Source organism: Drosophila willistoni, unplaced genomic scaffold (genome assembly GCF_018902025.1).
Source record: "Drosophila willistoni isolate 14030-0811.24 unplaced genomic scaffold, UCI_dwil_1.1 Seg171, whole genome shotgun sequence".
NCBI lineage: Eukaryota > Metazoa > Arthropoda > Insecta > Diptera > Drosophilidae > Drosophila > Drosophila willistoni.
The window spans coordinates 1,811,240-1,834,572 of record NW_025814133.1 but is presented as its reverse complement, the minus strand read 5'-3'; the positions used below and the strand labels follow the sequence as shown (position 1 = coordinate 1,834,572).

At 36.5% G+C, this 23,333-nt stretch overlaps 1 protein-coding gene across 1 annotated transcript in view; it reads left to right on the top strand.

Annotated features, from left to right (window-relative positions):
* Window positions 1–23,333, top strand: part of LOC6652588 (pikachurin) — a 568,882-nt gene that overhangs the window by 64,441 nt on the left and 481,108 nt on the right. Inside the window, exon 2 of the mRNA XM_015176487.3 lies at window positions 22,980–23,269. Within this exon, the coding sequence (XP_015031973.3) occupies window positions 23,125–23,269 (145 nt within the window). The 5' untranslated portion in view covers window positions 22,980–23,124. The remainder of the gene's footprint in view (window positions 1–22,979; window positions 23,270–23,333) is intronic.

Sequence of the window (23,333 nt, the reverse complement as noted above, 5' to 3'; positions counted from 1 at the left end):
ACTCCAGCAGAGGAGACTGGATGTAGATTTACTGGCCATTCTAACAAGGGAGGAGGACCGACAACGCTGCATAGAGCGTATTGATAAATTGGAAGCTGAACTTCGCCAAAGAGCGAAGAAACGCAAGGGGCCGCAGAAATGTGCTAGCCATAACTTGCCTTATTTAATAATTTTAAATATAAGCTCCATAAGCAAGTTGAAGCACGAAAGTGCATCTTGCGAACTATTAACCTTTTTTTGGATAGGCTTTTACTAACAATGTGGTTGGAGAGTTTTTTTTTTTAAAAACAATAAACCAAATGAAATGTATACTTGAATTGTGAGCCAACCACATACTCCAACAACTTTTCCACGTCTCTGGCTCGCTGTGCACGACACAGTTGAGATAAATTTGTTTTCTCTTACCTTTTTTTATCTTCCCGAACAATTTAAATAAAAAATATAAATATGAATGAATTCATAACATTTTATTTTTAATATTTAAAATAATATTCATGCTCAAGCAAATACGATCAAAACTTGAAATACTTATGAAAAAAAAAATTAATTAAAGTAATTACTAAACAAAAGGTATTAACCTATCTTTATGAGCTTTTGTTCCCTATTTTGTCGTATTCGTTATAATCATATTATTAAGTTAAAATCGTCTTATATAGGACCATTTGAGGTCAGCTTTTGTTCCCTATTTTTTCGTATTCGTTATACCTAATCATATTATTATATTAAAATCGTCTTATATAGGACCATTTGAGGTCAGTGAGGCCTTAATTAGAGTTACAAAAGAAAAAAACTTTTAATAAACAAAAAAAAAATCCCATACGTATGTTCGATAATAGCATAAGTAAATTTGATGATATATCCGTTAAACCCACAATGGGGTTAATTGAAACAAAATCAGTGGACTCCACTGCAAACGTTATAACTAAAATTGAATCATCAAATACTGATATAAGATTAACGAACATACTACTATTAATAATTGTCATAATATTGTGCGCATATGTATTATATGAAGCTTACCTATTACGCAACAGATGTGTCTAAGCCAAGCTAATGATCTAGATAAGGTCTAAAAATACATATGCACACAAGCAATTATGAATCAAGAAAATTTTGAATAAAAGATTAAATAACAAAAAAGAAAAAAATGACCACTCTTGACAGGTACTTTAGAAATTTAAACAATAGGCACCCTAGCATAGTCCAAGATTTAATTGAAGACTTTGGAAGCGAGGAAAGTAACTCACCTCAACGCTCTATAAACTTGGTACAAATTAGGTTAGCTTACCTTGACATAACGGGAAAAGATTTCCCAGCTCAAGGAGGCTCTAGGGTACATATGAGTTTCATTTCGTTTCATATCGTTTTTACTAAATGGAGAAACCAAAGCAGTAAGCAAAACGAAAAAAAAACTTTTTTTTCCTTTAAAAAAAAAATAAAAATAATACATCCATCTTAATAAGCCTAACCAGTTAGTGTAGTATATAGTTGAAATAGAATTGCAAAAACTGCAAAAATATTTACCTTTCCTTGATTTCCTGATACACTCAGGTGATGTAAATTACAAATATAGGAAATACGGTATTGGATAGCCAACAACTACAAATTAAAAAAAAATATTGTAGATCTTATGGAAATATTCATTAAGGTAGCTTATAGTAGATTGTTAGTTAGGACTCCTTTAAGAAAAGACGTGCCTGGATGGGTCCACGAACTTTTCAATTACTCGATCGCATTGATAGACATAGCAGAATCAAGTTTAGAACCAATAGACTTAACAGATTCAGATGTAGAAATAATAGATATAGAAAATTAAAATATACATAAACATAATTTTGAATCTGCGTAATGATATAGATATATCATGAGAGCATGATCAAAAGTTTAGTATTACTTAATAAATAATCTTTTACCAAGGAATGGGAAGAAATTTTTCTCCATCTCCAAAGCGTAAAGAAAAGATATATAGGTCGAGCCAATGACCTTGACAAAGTAGAGATTTTCCCATTATGACAGAGTGGGAACATATTCTAAATGAAGCTCGTGTAATTAAACAAGAAATCCACAAATCAATCAAGTGCCTCTCCCAGGATAGAAATACATCAGAGGACACCATAGAAAAGCACACAAAAATTATAAAAACCACACAAAAATTATAAAAACCTATTTAGAAAAAATAAGGCTACTTTTAAAGACCCATTACAACAGCCTTTCCAAATACCATCAAACAGCAGCTCTAGCCTTTTACAATGATTACAAGAAAAAAGCAACATTGGCATTGAAGCGACATCAAATAACATTCAAAGAAGTTTCTGATTTAAACTCCAGTTATTTAGTACAGAAGGTAAAATGACGCAAACAGTGGTAGAATTCATAAACACAGCAACCAGGCTTCTACCATACTTTGATGGTGACATAAAAAATCTACCGGGCTTTTTTGGACAGTTTCGCGTACTTAACACCATAAAAGAAACAAACGAAGCCATAGCCATCGAAATTATAAAATCTAAACTAAAAGGTCAAGCGGGTAATACCCTAAACCCTGAAACGACGATTGATGAAGTAATTCAAAAACTGTCAACAATCTTTAAGTGTGAATCAGTAGATCTCTTAACAGCAAAAATTACAAATTTGCGAAGAAATCCCAATAACTGTGTTTCATATACAAAAGAGATTACTGAATTGACCGACGCCCTTAAAGGCGCATATATTTCGGATGGTCTTCCAAACGACCAAGCCATAAAACACACTACCAAAGTAGCGGTAAATACTATGGTAAGCCATACTAAAAGTCAAAGAGTCCAGATATTAATGGAATCAGAAAACTTTGATTCAGCTAAAGAAACCATCGCTAGATTCACCACTATTTCAGTAGAGTCGGGCTCCACCGAAAATTTCCAAAATAATACCATTTTTTATGCCCAGCATAATGACCGCGGTAGACGCCGCTATAACAATAACGATACCCACAGAGCCCAACGAGGCAGAAATTATTCACGCCACCAAAGAGGCGGCCGTGGAAATGGATATAACAATAACAGACAGAACCCAAATAACCAACAGAATGGTTATAACAACACCAATGTCCTAGAAGCACAAAATACTACTTCGGGAAACTCCCAGACACCTCCAGATACTCAGCGCTAAATAACAAAATATATAGGTTAACTTGAGTCTCAATAATTTCGTATTATTCAAAAATGTTTCATCAAATAAAAATTTAACATTTCTGATAAATACAGGTGCAGATATTTCAATTATGAAAGAAAATTCTCATGTCTTTCAGGACATTCATACAAATAGAATTATAGATATTCGAGGCATAGGAGAAGGCGTAATAAAATCCAAAGGATTAGCCTCAATTGAACTCCAAACAGACAAATACATTATTCCATATAAATTTCATGTACTTCATGAAGATTTCGCGATCCCCTGCGATGGAATAATAGGACTAGATTTCATGAAAAGATTTAATTGCCAATTAGATTACAATAGTTCCGAGGAATGGTTAATAATTAGACCACAAAATCTAACGTATCCTATCTATGTTCCAATAACATTTAGTTCTGGTACTAACTCAACACTTCTACCAGCAAGATCTCAAGTGATACGCAAAATAGAATTGTCTTCAGCAGAAGAAAACATTTTAATTCCCAATCAGGAAATTAAACCGGGTGTTTATGTCGCAAACACCATAGCAACAGCCCAAAATGCTTTTGTCCGATTCTTAAATACCACAGATAAATGCCAAACAGTAGGCATTAATAACATAAAATGTGAATCACTTTCGAACTACGATGTAGTCCAAAACCTAAAAGACAACAGAAAGAGTCTGTAATTAGTATATTTTCCAATTCTGCTTAAAAAACAACTTGAAGAAATATGCACCGAGTATAGTATGTCTTCGGACTTGAAACCGAACCAATCACAACAAATAATTTTTATAAGGAAAAATTGAGACTTAATGATGATGAGCCAGTATATGTAAAAAATGAAGTAAGTCGTCTCGCCGACTTTGGTATACCATACACCAGTAAAGCAAATATTTCAACTTTATTAAACAAATGCATTTTCACATGCTTCTTACAAGCATATCTTAGTATCTCGCTCACTCAATCATACGAGCACCCTAGCACCCTCACCAGCCAACGGCCTACTCTGGCCTTATGGAAAAACGTTTATATGCATAACTCGACTGTTTTTTGTACGATGATGATGATTTCAAATGATTTTGCTAGATATTAGTATTAAATTTAAGTGTGCCAAATTTGATTGCATAAGGTAAAAAAATACGGGAGATAATCAAGTTTTTCAAATTACGGGCGCGGAAAAGGGCGTGGCAAAATTTTTATACATACAAAATGTGTGCATTTACTAAGCGAATATATATACCAAATATGGTGTCTCTAGCTGGAATAGTTTATGAGATAAACGTTTTTTTTAAATTGCGGGGGCGAAAAGGGGCGTGGCAAAAATTTGAAATAAACTTGATCACTCTACATACTACACGAGTCTACATACCAAATTTGGTGGCTCTAGCTCTTACAGTCTCCAAGATCTAGGTGTTCATACGGACAGACGGACAGACGGACGGACGGACGGACAGACGGACATGGCTAGATCGACTCGGTTTTTGATCCTGATCAAGAATTTGTGGGGTCGGAGATGCTTCCTTCTGCCTGTTACATACATTTTGGCGACTTTAATATACCATTTCACCCTATGGGTGTATGGTATAAAAACAGCATTTTCAACCAAAACCGGCCACTATGAGTATACTCGTATGCCTTTTGGATTAAAAAATGCCCCTGCAACCTTTCACAAATGCATAAATAATGTCCTTAGTGACTTAATAAATAAACATTGCTTAGTCTATTTAGACGAAATTATTGTCTTCTCAACTTCGCTTGAGGAACACAATGATTCAATTCGCAAAATATCAAAGAAGCTAACATCGGCTATGCCGAAGTTTATATACCCTTGCAGTCCTTGGCAATAATAATTGTACATGTTCAAAATTTGTGATCTGCAACTCAATTCATCAATATACAAACAAAACAATTTTACTCTTTATACTACAATTTGTTATTCTTCTTCTTCCCTCATTCCTAAAGCTAAGCAGCGCTGCCGGCAGAGCTGGGAGCAGAGCCGATTATTATATTGACTGTAACATGTGTTATATTTATCCGATCACATTCAAATTTTGGGATCTGGGGTTTTATATCCAATTTTATCACATATGTAAATTTCACAGCGATACTCCAATTTTTATGAAAATGTTTCTTCTAGATCTATATGATAAAGTGGTCCGATCCTGATAAGTTTCATACTTGATCTGCGCCAGAAAATAAAAAACCCCGAAAACAAATTTCAGCCCGATAGCTCTTAAGACGGCTGAGTAAAACGCATACGCACAGACGGACGGACAAATGGACAGACGGACATGGCTATATCAACTCAGCTTCTCATGCTGATCAAGAATATATATACTTTATGGGGTCGGAAACGTCTTCTTCTGTGCGGTACAAACATCTGACCAATTTTATAATGCAAGAGTATAAAAAAAAACACAAAAAAAAAAATATATATAAAAATTTTTATGGATTCATCTATTATTGAAAATAAATTCATACAATTTCGAAAAACAAGAGAAAGAAAATTTGTCTGGCCAGACACAAACTAAAAACCATTTTCCTAACATACTATAATAATATTATAATATAATAATAATAGTTTCAATAACTCCATAATATTACGTTATTTTCCAAAAAGGGGAGGTGTAGTATATTCATACAAATAATTATTATAATTATGATTATAATCATTTATTACAAAGAGTTCAACTTGAAACACTTTGTTGCAAGTATAAACAATTAAACATATACGCATTAAAATATAATTGTGCACTTGAATATGTTTATATGTATATGTACATTGATGTATGCATATAAACATATTCACATAAATATACAGCTAAGCACGATCATATATGTATGTACATTTGTATATGCACATACATATATTCACATAAGTAATGTATGCACAAGCGTAACATGAGCTAGAGCCAGGCCAGCGTGTGAACGCTGACCAAGCACTTTGATGCAAGCGCTCCAACCATATGTATGTATGTACCGACACTGTCCCTCTCTTTTGTAGCTGTCGCATAAGTCGCAGCATAAGAATATATTTGTAAACTTAGCTTAAGCAAAAGAATAATTTGGAATAAAGAATCAATCCAAAAAAACAATCGACTGACACTGACGTGTCCACCTTTAATATTTTCTACCTAATGGAACCCGGTCCTTGCTTCCTTTCACAAAACAACAAATTCAGACAGACTTTCGATATGTAATGGGATTAATAGTCGACAAACCCAAAGCTGGTGGAAGTGGAACTTCTACTGATGGCAACATAGCAAGAAAGTTTTTTTTATCAAGAATCCACATAAATCTGCCAAAATTACACGACTTAATGAGGTTTTGATTATAAGATGCTCAACCATTCTTCAGGCCATGTCTTCAGGACACAAAATAAATGAAGAAAATTTCAGGGACTATGCCTTTGATACCGCTAAGCTGCTTGTCAGCAAATCTCCTTGGTACTATATTCCTCCCACAGTCCATAAGGTATTAATTCTCGGCTCTGGTTGCTTGGTATCAATTGGAGAGCTTTCTGAAGAAGCCAAAGAGGCGAGAAATAAAGATATTAAAATTGTCGTAGCTTATTTCTATGGTAGTAAGATGCCTCGAACAAGATCGATACATCTAGTATTTTAAGTTTTGATTATTTCATTCAGTTTCACTCAGTTTAGCAAGATACGGCCACTCTTGAAAAAAGACCACGCTGACAATAAGAACATTGTAAAACATAGTTTTAAGAAAATATCCAAATAATGTTAATAAGCGTCTCAAAATATAAATAACATAGTGGTCCTTTGAGCCGGATAGCTTAAAAAAGCAATCAGCGATAGAAATACAGTCCACAATCATAACTATTATGCACCATGAAATACTTATAGTTCAAAGGGAACTAGAACTTCTTCAAGCGGAAAAAGAAGCGCTGGTAAGTAAGAAAAATGTTCTGAAAACCAAAGTCGCACTAACAGATTGTTCTTCCCGCATGTCGGAACGATTTGAAACATCTGTGCGAAATGAGCGAACTTCAATGTGGGTTCGTTCGCAATCTGAAGAGTGTCAGAATAATTTGGATGAAACCAATAATCCGAGTATGGCAACAAGAGCCATGAACCAGATGCTGGCGCGGTAGAGCACGTGTAGTTGTTAGCTGCCTAATTTTTATATATATATATATATATATATATATTCAGTTTATATATATATATTTATTGAATATTAATATTCACGTTTTTTCGCAACCAAAGTATCAAATTAAATGAAAACGCCTGTACCGAAGTACGCAAGGGGGGTTATTCATTTATTCTTGCAAACAAACAAAAAAAATATTCTTTCCGAAATGCAATTAAAATTATTATTATTAAAGGGGGCTTCTACACCACAGTTAATGCTACGGAAGCCTACTGACGGAGTCATGAACTGGAAAAGGACCTCTTTAGCTAATTTAGGTGCTTATGTCTTTCAAATGTTATACACCCAGAGATTTATTCTGCTCGTTAGATAATTCATAATACGACGAACTGACCTTCCTCAACACCTTAGCTGGGATGAAGACTGGATTTAGTAGCTAATTTGCTACTAAATCTTTTTGGGGCTAAACTCTGTGTAAAATTTCGAGCATGAACTGTGTCACCGACTTTTAGTTGTCTGCTTCTGCTACGCAAATTGTAATTGCGAGCATTTGTTGCATGTGCCTTGGCTATGTTATCCTTAGCTTTTTGCCGAGCTACCTGCAATGCATCAAATCTATGCAACGAGTTGTCTTCAGTCTTCATAGTCTTTACCATTATGAAGCAAGTGTTGACCAAAACATAGATAGTAGAGGGAATATCGAGTACTGCGGTGGATAGAAGAACGAAAGGCTGCACTAATTTCTGTAAGATAATTATCCCAAAAGGTATGGTCGGTCCCTATGTATGCGCGAATTGCTGCTAGAACTGAGCGGTTAAGACGTTCACTTGCGTTCGCATGAGGCGAATAAATAGCGGTGCATTGATGCGAGACTCCAAATCGAGTAAGAAATGACTTAAAGAATCCGGATTTGAATTGTGAACCATTGTCCGTCAGTATACATTCCGGTACGCCAAATGTATAAAATATACAATTTTCCAAATATTCGCAAATACGATTGGATGTAAACTCCTTAAGCGGATGCAGAAAATGAAATTTGGTGTTGTGATCGACGATGATCAATAATCCAATAAGACCTAATAAGATCATGTAAAGCTTTTGAAACTTTCCCATGGGAGGTCGAAGAATCTTGTTGCCGCTTTCTGTAGACCGACAAGTCGAACAACTGTCAATATATTTCTTGATTTGGGATGCCATGTTGGGCCAAAAGAAGTATCTCCTAATCTTATCAATAGTTTTGCCAAGGCGACAATGTGTCCATAATTTCCAAGAATCGTTTTCCTGCACTTCATTTCCGCTTGCGTGTTCTGTTCGCTTATAAACATATTTGCTGTTTACGCGCAAATCAGGCAATCTGGACTGGTTGTCTGTAATGCGTTTTGACAGTTCACGATAATTATCTGATTCAAAATATTTAGACGACAAATCTATCATAGGTTTTATTTCCTAGAGTTCTGAAACTTCATCCCGTCGCGATAATGAGTCCGCTACAATATTTTAAGAACCAGGACGATGAGCGATTTCAAATGAGAAAGCTTGTAAGTTAATTGCCCATCTCGCTAATCTACCGGAAAGGTCCTTCTGTTTCATAAGCCATTTTAGAGAAGCGTGATCGGTAACTACTACAAAAGTTTGTCCCTCAATGTATGCTCTAAATTTCTTAATTCCTTTAAAATCGGGAGTGGTCAAAATAGGTGCTGAAGTTAATCTTCTTTTCAGTTCTGAAAAAGCGTAGTCTGCCTCTTCGTTCCAACTAAGAGATCGGTTCTTTTTTAAGAGTTCTGTTAATGGAAAGCTAATGGTGGCATTATTTTTAATAAAACGTCGATACCAGCCAGTAATTGTTTCACTGTTGTTGGATTCGGAAAGTCGTTTATTGCACAAATTTTTCCATAAGTCTACATTAAGTCTGCAAGGCGTTGCACAAACCAAAAGGCATTAATTTATATTGGTTAAGTGGCCGGTTAGGTATTGCGAAAGCGGTGTATTGACGTGAGTTTTCTTCTAACGGAATTTGCCAGAAGGCGTGCTTCATGTCCAGTGCGGTAATAAATTGAGCAGGTGGCAGCCTGCTAAGTATTCCATCAATATGGGGAAGAGGATACGCGTCCTTACGAGTGCACTGATTCACCGCTCTAGAATCTAAACATATTCGAGCGTTATCGCCAGGTCTCACCAATACACAATTGGAGCTCCATGGGCTGTTACATTCTTCAAGAATATCTAAATCTAACATTCTATCTATTTCTGTGAACATTAGCTTCTCAATGGCCGGTGAAATTGCTCAAAGCCTTTTTTAATGGGCCTAGTACTATCAACTTCAATCTTATGATCAATGAGATGTGTGCCTTCTTTAATCCTTCTTTATCGTAGCAGGATAATTTTGCAATTGCAAAATTAAGTTTTTGGCGGTGCATTTTCACGGAATCTCCATGATCTTTTCCTTTTTCTTTAATAATATCCGATACTACTAGTGGATCTTCCTTCAATTTATCTATTAAACCAAATTTACGCCAAAAATCTATTCCAAGATATATGTCTTGTTTTAAATCAGGAATAATAAAGAAATCAAGGGGTTTGGTAAGTTGTCGATACGTAATGTCACTTGTCAATTTACCTTTAACAAAACATTCAGAATTGTTGGCCGTAATTATTTTGTCTGAACAATTGCGTGTTTTAGGATGCTTTAAAAACTCTTTAGCTACCTTACTTCTTTCTACCAAAAGAAGCGTAGTCTATGCGTAGAGCGCTTAGACTTAATATTTGGTCGTATGCTGTCTACTTCACCAAAGATGCGATGACTAACGGTCTCATACTGAGCCAAACGTAGGTGAAGAGGACGAAATGAGCTTTTATCGACTGTTGTCGAAGTTGGTCCTACATTTCCTGGTGAATCTGTTTTTTTCCTACAAACAAGAGGTTCACATTCCTTTGTTTGGGAATATTTATCCTTCATTATTGGTCTGGATGTGACAACGAAGTGTTGATCGCCGCATCCGTCGGTCGGGTTTCCTGCGTGCTGCAACTACGACAACGCGGCTTAAAAACATTTACGGCTCCGCAACCATAGCAAAATACAGTACGCGGTTCTAGACAAATATCAAAACGGTGTCCAGGCTTCCGGCAGTTCCAACATATAAGCTTATGTTGAAAAGCTTCCACCTCATCTATCTATATATATAAAATTGTAAGCCGCTTTTTTGTAATTTAATAAGTCATTCAGGAATCAACCAATTTTGCCCATTTTTTTTTGTAAATGCTTGTTGTGGCCCAAAGAAGGGTTTTTTTCCAAAAGAAAGTTAATTTTCAGTTTAACCAATTAACTAAAGGCGTTTTAAAATGAATGAATAAAATGAATTCAAATAACGAACCAGTGTTGTACAACGTATACCTCTAACGTATAGTGTTGTATAACATATAGCTTTAATATACCAGTGGTGCTGCCATACATTTAATGACTGATGTATTGTTTATATGGCATTCGTTGCCCGATCATTGCATTCGTGACTGTTATATGTCAATTTTTTGCGTTCAAAAGTGAGGTTAGAATTTAACGTTTATTTTTTATTTTTTTTTTTATTTATATAATTGTAAAAAAGAATTAATTCTAGATTACAAATAAGTGTGAGAAAACCAGAGCAACAAAGGCCTTCAGGCTTAGAATTTAACAAATTAAGTGAATTGTATATAAACAACATTCAAAATGCCACTTCCAAGACGTTTAAATACTGGTAGACGAACACGAAACGCCCCAGTTGTTAGAGAATTTCGTAGACGTAATGCGAACACGGTTGACAACAACATGAACTTAGCGGCTCATAATTATGATAGCACAATTGATTATAGCATATATTCCAATATTGGACAAATGAATAAGGAATGTGTGCATTGCAGAGCATTGAAATTTATGAAAGAAGCGCATGCCGTGTGCTGTGCTTCTGGAAAAGTTAAATTGCCTGCATTAGAACCTCCACCAGACCCTTTCCACTCATTAATGTATGGCAATTCACAAGCGTCAAAGGAGTTTTTGAAAAATATTCAAAATATACAATTCGTGCTTTCAAATGACATCTTTTGGGGCTACAAATATTATAAGAGATGGATTTATGCCGACCTTTAAGGTAATCACTTCTTGGCGAATTATGGAAATAAAACACAAGGGTGTCAAGCAAACAACACCAGTGAATGCGTAAACAAACTAAGCACAATTAAAAATTGAGAGAAAATCCGGATCCGGATTTGAATTGTGTACCATTGTCCGTCAGTATACATTCCGGTACGCCAAATGTATAAAATATACAATTTTCTAAATATTCGCAAATACGATTAAGCGGATGCAGAAAATGAAATTTGGTGTTGTGATCGACGATTATCAATAATCCAATAAGACCTAATAAGATCATGTAAAGCTTTTGAAACTTTCCCATGGGAGATCGAAGAATCTTGTTGCCGCTTTCTGTAGACCGACAAGTCGAACAACTGTCAATATATTTCTTGATTTGGGATGCCATGTTGGGCCAAAAGAAGTATCTCCTAATCTTATTAATAGTTTTGCCAATGCCACAATGGTCTGAGTTCGGGGGATTATGTGCTGTGTTCATTATGTTTTCGGTAAGACTGGATGGGATTTATAATTTCCAAGAATCGTTTTCCTGCAATTCATTTCCGCTTGCGTGTTCTGTTCGCTTATAAACATATTTGCTGTCTACGCGCAAATCAGGCAATCTGGACTGGTTGTCTGTAATGCGTTTTGCCAGTTCACGATAATCATCTGAATCAAAATATTTAGACGACAAATCTATCATAGGTTTTATTTCTGAAAGTTCTGAAACTTCATCCCGTCGCGATAATGAGTCCGCTACAATATTTTAAGAACCAGGACAATGAACGATTTCAAATGAGAAAGCTTGTAAGTTAATTGCCCATCTCGCTAATCTACCGGAAAGGTCCATCTGTTTCATAAGCCATTTTAGAGAAGCGTGATCGGTAACTACTACAAAAGTTTGTCCCTCAATGTATGCTCTAAATTTCTTAATTCCTTTAATTACTGCTAAACATTCGAGTTCTGATATCGTATAGTTTCTTTGCGCTTTGTTCGGTTTTTCTAACATGTAAGCTATCGGTAGTTCTATGCCTTCGGAATTAGTTTGAGCTAACATACATCCTATACCTACTAAACTTGCATCACATAATAAAATAAACGGGGTGAGGTGGTCGAAGATCTCGTGCCGATCCCTCTCCTTTGAATTGCTCCCTGATTACGAATAGGTTTGAATGAGTATTATAAGGGGTCACAGGCTGAGTTGTGGGCTCGCCCGATTCTTGGAGTTCCGTTTCCAAGTCAACATTTGATCTTACAAGTTGTTTCATCTTACAAATGGGGGATAAATTCGAAGTTTTTAAACACTCTGTAATACACTTATTGTGACATCTGTGCTTACAAGGCGACGAAGCAACTGCTTCGTTTTCATTTAAAGTTTCATGGCAAATGCCGCAAAATGGGTAATTTTCTTGCAAAGCTCGCGCAATGCTTTCGTGACTGTGTCTAACAGACATACTTAAATTTTTCTTTAATTAATTTAAATTATATAGATTTGGAATCCGCCATCACTATCCAATCCTATTGCCGTTTACAAAGTTGATTTGATCTGCACAAAAAATAGATTTCTATTAAATCTTAAACAAAAATTTCTATTGCCGATTAGTCTGAATGACGATTTCCTAAACTGGTCATATACCGACATACGCCAGTCATATGCTATTCCTGGTCGAGGTTCTTTTCACTTTAAACAAAGTTAAGGTCTAAGAATGCCTATTTTATAATATTGTAACTTTTCAACGACTCCATTGGTTAGTCAACCCGATATGACCGAGTTGCAACTGCAATTCCTAACGATAGCCTCAAACTACAAAGATCATAAAATTTGCGTTCCCGCCTAGTCATACGAAGATACGTCATACGATGCTATTGCCGCCAATAGTTTCTTCTGGTCAACTAATCCGAAGATTCTCGAATTACTATCGCGATTCACACAAGCAATCTAAAACGGGCACCATCGCATTACGAGTCTGCATAACTATCTTGAAAATAAAATTAATCTAAATAACTGGATATGAATGGATAACAGTGAGCAATAACATGTGTCTGGATACTTTGGTGGTGTATATATCCGATTAGTAGTGGGGTTGTCCTACGTTTTATTCGGGCCTCATGATTGGGCTCCATTACTGTAGTAATATACATGTGCACGTGTAGTTGTTAGCTGCCTAATTTTTCTACCTTGCTAACGATAACACAAGTGTATGCTAAAGATCGGGGTCGTGCACTTCTAGCGTTGCTCTTGCTTAGCTCGTCGGATGAGGGGGGGTTCTTTCCTACTCTAGGCATACGCACGGATCATACAGAAAAAATATAAGTGCACTATCAGAAACTAAAAGGATGTAAAAAGCAAAATATTGGACCAGATCGGGATACTATTAATTGTGCGGACGACTTCTCTGCAGATTAGCTAAAGGTGTTGCTCGCTAACCCTTTCTGTACCCACCCTACCTTGGCAAACTATTGGGCTTGATTGATTGCCCCTTAACAGACTTTCAAACGATCTTAGACGATTTGTAACGGCAGCATAGTCATGGATTCATGCGGCGGACTCCTCAAAGAATTAGCTTATGCAAACATGACGAAATTTCAAGTTATGGGTTTAATTCCAAACAAAAGGGTGTTCATGACTTCATTTTCTAGGAAATTACAAAATAAAGATATGCAAAAAGATATAGCAAAATAACTTTAAATACCATAATTAGAACAAATATAGATTCAAAAATTCATAGTAATTCAAAAGAGATTTGGGTTATGTGGCCGCGTGTGCCAGTTGGCAATGAAACCAATATTTATAGTATATACATGTGTGTGTTAACTCACGATTTATCCAACGGTGCGAACTCTGGGCCCATCGATGCTGCAGGGATTTGATGTATAATTTAGTTATTAGAAAAATGAAATGCAACAAAGCCAATCTCAACGCATTACATACACATTAGGTTTCCTACTAAGGAAAACTGATTTTATTTAACCGAATACGGACTTAATTTTAATAATAATATTTAAAGTTTCGTTACGTTACTTAAACTAATAATTCATTTAAATTTTCTTTTAGATCAGCAAAATTTACGTTAATAAAAGAGAAAAATATCAAAGAAGCTAACATCGGCTATGCCGAAGTTTATATACCCTTGCAGTCCTAGGTAATAATAATTTTACATGTTCGTTTTCTGCAACTCAATTCATCAATATACAAACAAAACAATTTTACTCTCTATTTTACAATTTGTTCTTCTTCTTCCCTCATTCCCAAAGCAACGCAACGCACGCATACGCATATTTATCCGATCGCATTCAAATTTTGGGATCTGGGGTTTTATATCACATATGTAAATTTCACAGCGATACTCCAATTTTTATAAAAATGTTTCTTCTAGTTCTTCTAGAGCTATATGATATAGTGCTCCGATCCTGATGGTTTTCACACTTTATTTTTCCCGGGTAATAAAAAACGCCGAAAACAAATTTCAGCCCGATAGCTCTTAAGACGGCTGAGTAAAACGCATACGCACAGACGGACGGACAAATGGACAGACGGACATGGCTATATCAACTCAGCTTCTCATGCTGATCAAGAATATATATACTTTATGGGGTCGGAAACGTCTCCTTCTGTGCGTTACAAACATCTGACCAATTTTATAATACCCTCTGCAAGGGTATAAAAAAGTATGAAAAGGTGTTGCCGTGGTGCAACCAAAAATGTCGTATCCAAACCAAAGAGCTGCTACGCCATACATTGCGTACAGATGAAATAAGAAAAGGTAGCAGAACTACTACTATGTATGCATATGCACCAAAAAAAAAATGTCGAAAAGTAGTAGATCTCGCTCAAATTGGGTGTATAATGATGGTATTAGCCGGGGAATTGCGCCATTTCATCACCAGACTATTTTAGACCAGCCCATGGCGATGATTATTGATGAAATGGAAGGGTTGATAAAAAAATCCGATAGAAAAAATCTCGCTGGTGTCTTAGTTATTGAAAGATGTCTCTTTTTCTTCCAACGAAGAAAATATCAGCGATTGGGCTGGGGTACAATCAAACAAATTGTCCCAAAGAAAATGAAAAATCCAAGGCTTCTTGAAAGCCAAAAGTTGCTTGGTCGATGCCACGCGACCGAAATATAAATTTTAACTGAATAAATTTTAATATTTTCACTAAATTTGATGTTATATCACCTTATTCTTCGAATATTCACTAATATTTATACCCTTGCAAAAAGGGTATATTAATTTTGGTCAGAAGTGTGCAACGCATAGAAGGAAGCATCTCTGACCATACAAAGACTATATATTCTTGATCAGCACGACGAAACGAGTTCAAATAGCCACGTCCGTACGTCCGTCCGTCCGTCTGGATCGACGCGATCTCCTCCTAGACTGCCATACAAACGTCAAAGTCACGAACAGTGACTTTTCTCAATAACTTAGTTATTTTTTGAGCTATTGTCGAAATTAAATATTTATGAATTTATTACACTAACAGACGAATGTGCCAAATTTGATCAAGATCGGGTGACTATATCATATAGCTACCATAGGACCGATCGGTCGAAAACAGTGACTTTGGTCAATAACTTCGTTACTTTTCAAGCAATTGAAATAAAAATTTATATTTCTCAGTTTAGCATAACTATTAATGACTGTGACAAATTTGATTAGGATCGGGCGTCTATATCATATAGCTCCCATAGGAACAATCGGTTGGGAACAGTGACTTTGACCAATAACTTCGTTATTTCCTAAGCCGTTTTTTCGCAAACATTAGACCATTTACGCAAAAAACTTGCAAGGGTATACAAACATAGATGCGGTCAAAGTTAGCCCCGGCCCTCTGGTTTTATTCACTTTAGCCAACTATGTATATTACTGCCTTGTGCAGTCACTCTATTTTTTAATTATGTAATATGCACGTGTTTCACAAATATATATATACTAGAAACCCTGCACCGCTTCGGTGAGCCCGCTTTTGAAAATTAAAATTGCGACTATAATTTGAGATTTAAACTATCCTGTCTCCAAAGTTAGATCGAACTGCACATGGTGTGCGAATTTTATTATAATCGGTTAAGTGGTTTAGGAGTCCATTGAGGACAAACTTTGTTTTGCCATATAAATAATTTTCTACTTATTTCTAGTGTAGATATATAGCTAGGCAAAACATTATTTTTAAATTATTATAATTTATCCCTTAAAGCAATATCAATATCTTAATACTATAGCGTGAACAATATTTTTTGTTACTCCATCTTTAGCTAACACTGGATGGTTTACCCACTCGAGAGCATGCCACGTATAATTGTCCGCATGAAAAACATGGTGTTATCAAATCAAGCTGTTGTTTTATCAGGATTAATGACGATAGTGTAATTATCACTTTGTAATTGGTGCATATGTGATTTGAATATTTTCAACAACTCATTAGTTAGAATCTGGATCCATGCCGATAAGTAAGCCGTTCAATGGTTCAGGTGGTGTTTCAATTTCAGGTAGTTACACTTTTCCTGACGCGCAACACAACCCAGCTGGCTCATTTTTGAATTTCAGAGCATGACAATGCGGACATTCCTTGTCCATAGCACCAAATGAAGTCACTTGAAAGCAGACATTGTATTTTTAAGCGTTCGCTAGAAAATGTCATATTTCTACACAATGGCTCTGTTGGCGGGACCAATAATAACAATTTTACTTTACCACTAAGGCAGCACAAACCAGTCGTTTTACCAGCAAACTTCAATGAGCCACAATGCCACAAACTAATCGATGCAAGCTGTAGTCGATGGTGCAATCATATAGAAAGGCTGCTCGATTCAAATCAATTCTTGAACCATTTCTTCTTGCACTTTGAAGATTATTCTTATGTTCATCTGTACGACATGCTCGACGATTTCTCGTTTTTAACCTAACCGTTTCATAGGCTGTCCTCTGTGCTCTTGTGTTTGAGAAGCACGAATTAATGCCCTTACTCGTTAAACACTAAAGCGCCGCTCTTACTTAAACACAATATACCAATTTTTCCTTTAGTTTTCACATTGTATATTACAGAGCACTACAATGACATTAAAACCACAGTTGACTTTATTTAAATTGACTGTTAGAAAACGTTTGTATAGGGAAAAGAAATTGGCTGTTTTGAGGGGTTTTTTTTAAAGGTGTATTCGCCTATTCGGGGGAAACAAATCCAAAGGGATCAATAACCATGAAGATTGGTTCAGCAGATCTCGAGTTAAAAGTGTTTGAACTAACACGACTTTCTTTTATATACATATATAGATATATGTATATATATATTTATGTGAATATTAATATTCACGTCTTTTCGCAACCAAAGTATCAAATTAAAAATAAATGCCTGTACCAGAAATTCTGTCTCTAAGCAAACGCAATGCATGCGAACGATTTCTAACGGATCTTTTCCATGCTCTCTTCTTTGCTTACGCTTTGCGTTCGCTGTGCGAAATGAGACTAAGAACAGTACCAAGTGAAGACATGTGCGTAGTACTCAAGGGGGTTATTCATTTATTCTTGCAAACAAACAAATAAAATATTATTAAAGAGGGCTACTACAACAGTAAACACCTGGAGTTTGATAATTCATCCGCGTTGAATTGGACATACTTTATCCAAGAGTTCAATGCTACGAGCAAACATTGCGGATTCTCCGAAGAGGAAGATGTTTAGCGATTATCAAAGCTAAAGGGAGTGGCTAAAGAAAAGGTTTCTTTGCTACTAATATCTGCAAAAGTTCCGGATAAAATCGTATCGATCTTAGATAAAGCGTACGGTGGAGCCGAAAATATTGCACTAGATTTGATGTCAAGAGCGTGCCAAGTAAAGCCAGTCAATAATATCGACAATTTCGAAGAATTCAATAACACTGTTCAAAACATAAGTTCTGCTTTGGAATTCACTGATAACCGGTTAATCAACACACAACGATTACTAGCTATGATGATCGGAAAACTGTACGTAAACTATCTACGAGAATGGGGCGCATATCTACAAGATGCAAACGTGGGCGCTTCATTCTGTACATTTGACAAGCTAGCTGAGTGGGCACAAAGACAAGGAGATCTAATCCAAGATGTCTCATTTTTCAAAAAGGTTACATCAATTAATTAGCAGTCGTCATTCGCAGAGCAATTTAAAGTTACCTAATCCCAACAACAGGAAATAGAGGCGGTAAACCAACCAAAGCCAAAACCAAAAGCAATTTGCTTTATTTGCAGCGAGAAAAAACACTCTTTAAGCAAGTTCTTAAAAGCAGATATTAAAAAGAGATGGGATTTGGCTAATCGTAATAAAGCGTCTTACAGCTGTCTAAAATTCCATAAAAGCCAATGCAGCGAAAGACAAGCCTGCAAAATTGACAATTGTGAGAAGTTTCACAACCCATTACTGCACAAGAGACCCATACAAGTAAATCTAGCAGCCACCACAAACGTCACAGGATGCGTATCTGATTCACCAAAATCTGCATTACTCAAAATGGTACCAATCACAGTACACGGCGAAAAAGGTTCAAAAGAAACGGTCGAATTTTTGAATGACGGTAGCACCTTCACAATCATGGAAATGAGCTTGGTAAGAGAAGTTGACACAAAGGGTGACGCAAAACCATTTTGTTTTACTTGGACAGGTGATGTCTACAGATATGAGGCAGATGCGGCATCGGCAACCACTAATATCAGTGAAAAAACGGTCCGAAACATCAGCTAAATGGAGTTTGGTTAGTCAACGATCTAAAAATACCAACACAACAACTTGACTATAAGAAGCTAACAGAATTTGTGCCAAAAAATATGGCCGACTACACGAAGTTGCAGGATAAGTAGCCCATGGTATTGATAGGACAACGCCATGCTAAATTAATTACCGCACGAGCCGTTATAGACCGCAATGAGCATCGGCCAATGTTATCTAATACCAAATAATGAAAACTTCGGTGCCTGTACAATAAAGATCGACAAAACACGGTCTGTGGATAAGCGGTTAGCAATAGCAAGGGCCGAAAGCTCAATTAACCAAAGGGGTAACTTCTACGAAATTGGATTGCCATCGAAATCGGATGACATAAAACTACCGGAAAGCAAGTCAATGGCTTTTCAACGACTCAAATGTCTTGAGCGAAAGCTTTTGAGAGACAAGGATACTGCAGAAGCATATAAGAACGAAATAAAAAAACTTTTGGACAAAGGTTGCGCCGTCCAATTAACAGACATTAACATTCTCAACTCTCCAAAACTGTGGTTTTTACCACATTTTGCTGTTATCGACCCAAATAATCCCGGCAAGGTTCGACTTGCGTTCGACGGTTACGTCTTTTAATAACAATGACGGTGCGGCTACTTGCAACGGTACGTCTTTTAATAACAACCTGCCAACTGGTCTATAATAGGAATTTTGATACGATTTCGGCTACATGCGGGAGCAGTCGTAGCAGACATTCGCGAAATCTTCAATCAGGTGAGCATTACAGAATGTGATACTGCAGCACAATGTTTCTTATGGAGAGATCTTGACCAAAAAAATCATTATTTGGAAAATCATTACGTAGATGATTATCTCGATTCCAAACCTAGTGAAGTCACGAACATCATTAAAGCAATCACGAAAATACACTTAAAGGCTGGATTTGAACTGTGTCAATTTATATCAAACAGCGACGAAGTGATGCAATCCATTCCAAAAACTCTCAGAGCGAACAAGTCTACAGCAATGGTAGGGAATGAAATGGAGGTACAAGGTGCTAGGAGTATGCGACTTCTTCACGTACTCCACTACGGTAATGCATAAAGTTACAGATGATCTGCCTTCTGTCAAAGTTACACCAATTGTCCGTAGCTAATTCGCTGTATGACCCATTGAGACTCATGACACCAGTCACAATTAAAAGACGAATCCTTATACGAGATGTATGGGAGTCTGGAATCAGCTGGGATGACCAAGTCAAGAGAGATCTAATAAACAAATGGCGGAATTGGATAAAGGGATTAATATCAATTGAGGGCACCAAAATTCCAAGGTGTTATAGCTCTAATTTGAACAATGCCGACCGCGTTGAAATGCACATATTTAATGACGCAAGTGCAAAAGCATATTTTTTGGTTTCCTATATCAGATGCAGCTACGCTAAGGAGGATAAATGTCAATTTGATGTGTCACTAATTGCATCTAAGGCAAGGGTTTCTCCAATCAAACAGAAACTGGAAACGATGGCCGCCGTACTAGGATGCCGTTTGGCTGAAATGATAAGCCACGAGTTATAAATCAATATAGATCAACGTTACTTTTGGACTGATTCACGTACGGTTCTTACCTGGTTTAACAGCGAAAAACGTATGGACGTTTTTGTCGCAAATCGAATAGGTAAGATTTGTGAAAAATCGGCAAGATCAGAGTTGGCGCTGGCTATCAACAAATGAAAACATCGCTGACGTTATAACGCGTGACAACATATCAGAGCATAAACTTCATTGGTGGGTGACGGAACCGACTTTCTTCGAAGACCCGAATCCACATGGGATCTTCAAAAACCCATTATAGAAGAATACGACCAAACAGGGGTCGTAATGGTAATTCAAGAGAAGGAACATCCAATGGATATACTCATACAAAGAATTTCCGGATACAATAAATTGATTCGCTGTACTGCCTGGATTGGGAAATACATAAATAACTTAACGAAACGGTTAAAAGGTAATCGAAAATTGAATGAGATAAGTGTCGACGAAATTGAATGGGCAGAAACTGTCTGGTGGAAGGTTGTACAGCAACAACTATTTCAGGACGATCTAATCAGCCTTAAAACCGGAAAGCTTTCTTCAAAATTGAGGTTGTCAAAATATTGTGTATACCTGGATGACAATGGCATAATGCGAGTAGATAGCAGAATAGAACGTGCAAAAGAGGTATCGACATATACCAAAAGCCCAGTTGTTCTCGATGGCAAACATATATTTACTCGGATGCTGATCAATAAAATTCATGTCGACGCACAACATGTCGGAACACAGGTAGTAGTACACCAGTTCAGGAAGGCATACTGGATGCCAAAATTAAATAGGATCATCAGAACGACGATCAATGCTTGTTTTTGGTGTAAACGCAAAAAGGCAAAACCACAAACACCAAAAATGGGATTTCTGCCCGAAGAAAGGTTTTTGACCCACAAAAAACCATTTACAGCAACAGGCGTCGATTACTTCGGTCCATTTTACACCAAAGCAGAAAGAGGAACTCGAGCCTCAAAACACCTCCGCAAGCGGTACGGAGTAATATTCACATGCCTGACTACCAAAACAATCAACGTGGAGATAGCCCACTCCCTAGACACCGATTCCTGCATAATGGCAGTTCGTAGAATGATGGCTCGACGTGGACCTATACAAATCATCTGGTCAGATAATGGCACAAATTTTCGCGGAGCAGCACGAGAGTTACAAAAAGCCCTAGAGGACCTGCATGAGTGTGCCGTGAAAGAGTATATGGCAAGTATTAAAATAATTTGGAATTTCATTCCAGCAAATGCACCAAATTTCGAAGCTGCTGGGAGTGACTAGTAGGCTGTTTTAAACGGGCAATTGAAGCAGTCTTAATAGTAAACGCAAATCCCAGCGATGAAATGTTGCAAACAATTTTTATGGAGGCAGAATATCTGGTCAACAGCAGACCATATATACTGGAATCTGATGACCCCGATGACGAACTTGGTCTATGTCCAAACGATATTTGTATCCCGCAAAGATGAACACTCCATGGCCCAGGCAACTTTACTTCCAATACAATAAAAAACCGACCTTGGAGAATCTCGCAGTACCAGATAGACTTTTTCTGGAAACGTTTCATTAAAGAATATCTTCCCACACTTATACATCGGGAGAAATGGCATAAAGATGTGCCAAACTTGGAGGTCGACGACATAGTTGTTATGAAAGACTACACCCCGGGCGGCGAATGGCAGCTCGGTCGAGTTATGAATGTTTTAATAATGTTGAATGTTAATAGTTATAACCAATACTGACTTAATGTATAGATTACTCTTAAGTTTTTTACTTTTAATACAGATCAAGGTTCTTAAGGTCTGCTATCGACATATTAGAACACACAATGTAAAAAATAAAATTTACAACAAAAACAAAAATAAATATTTTCTGTGGGTGGAAGTGGGTGCATAGATGGAAGTGCGGGTGCACAAATCCATCCATTTTACTATATTACACATACAATAATCTATAGGCCTTATGGTAAAAATTTGAGCGCGATATGTCTACTGGAAGTAATTATTGCCGCATACTTCATACAAGCGCAACTACTGTGGAATCTGTCGTTCAAGCGGGAATTGGGCTGCTTTGTGCTTGCGTTCGAGCGAAAGATATTCTGTCCTAACCTCGTGAGGGATCTTTTGAACGCACATTGTCCAAAACTTGACATCCCAACACAGTTCCCGAATTTAAATCAATTCGATTTATTCACAAAAAAATAAAACTCTAACAGTTTGGACTTACATAAAATTTTTAAAACATTATGAGACTTATAAAATCATTTTTAACAATCAAAAATGTTTAATTCACTCACTAATTATTTTTTTCTTCTTAAATGAATTTCAGGACAACAATCAAATATCAACAAAGCTGTGAATAAAAACCAATGATTTCTTCATGAGTAATCAATTGTGTTATAAAACTAAACTAAGTTAAAACGAACACAATGTATGCCTACCCATACCCGATATATTTTTTATTCCCGAATACCATGCCGAAGAATCATAAATACAGGCAGTCATCTACTTTATGGTGGCTGACACTCTTGGTTTTTTTTTTTGGAGTTAGCATCGATCAAATTGTAAATGGTGCTAGTGCTGGCAGCAATTTGGACACAGAGGAGGCAGCGTTTCAGGGTAAGTTTTAAGTTTTTCTAAAATCTAAAATCTAAAATGTTTTTTACCAATGATTTTTCAATTC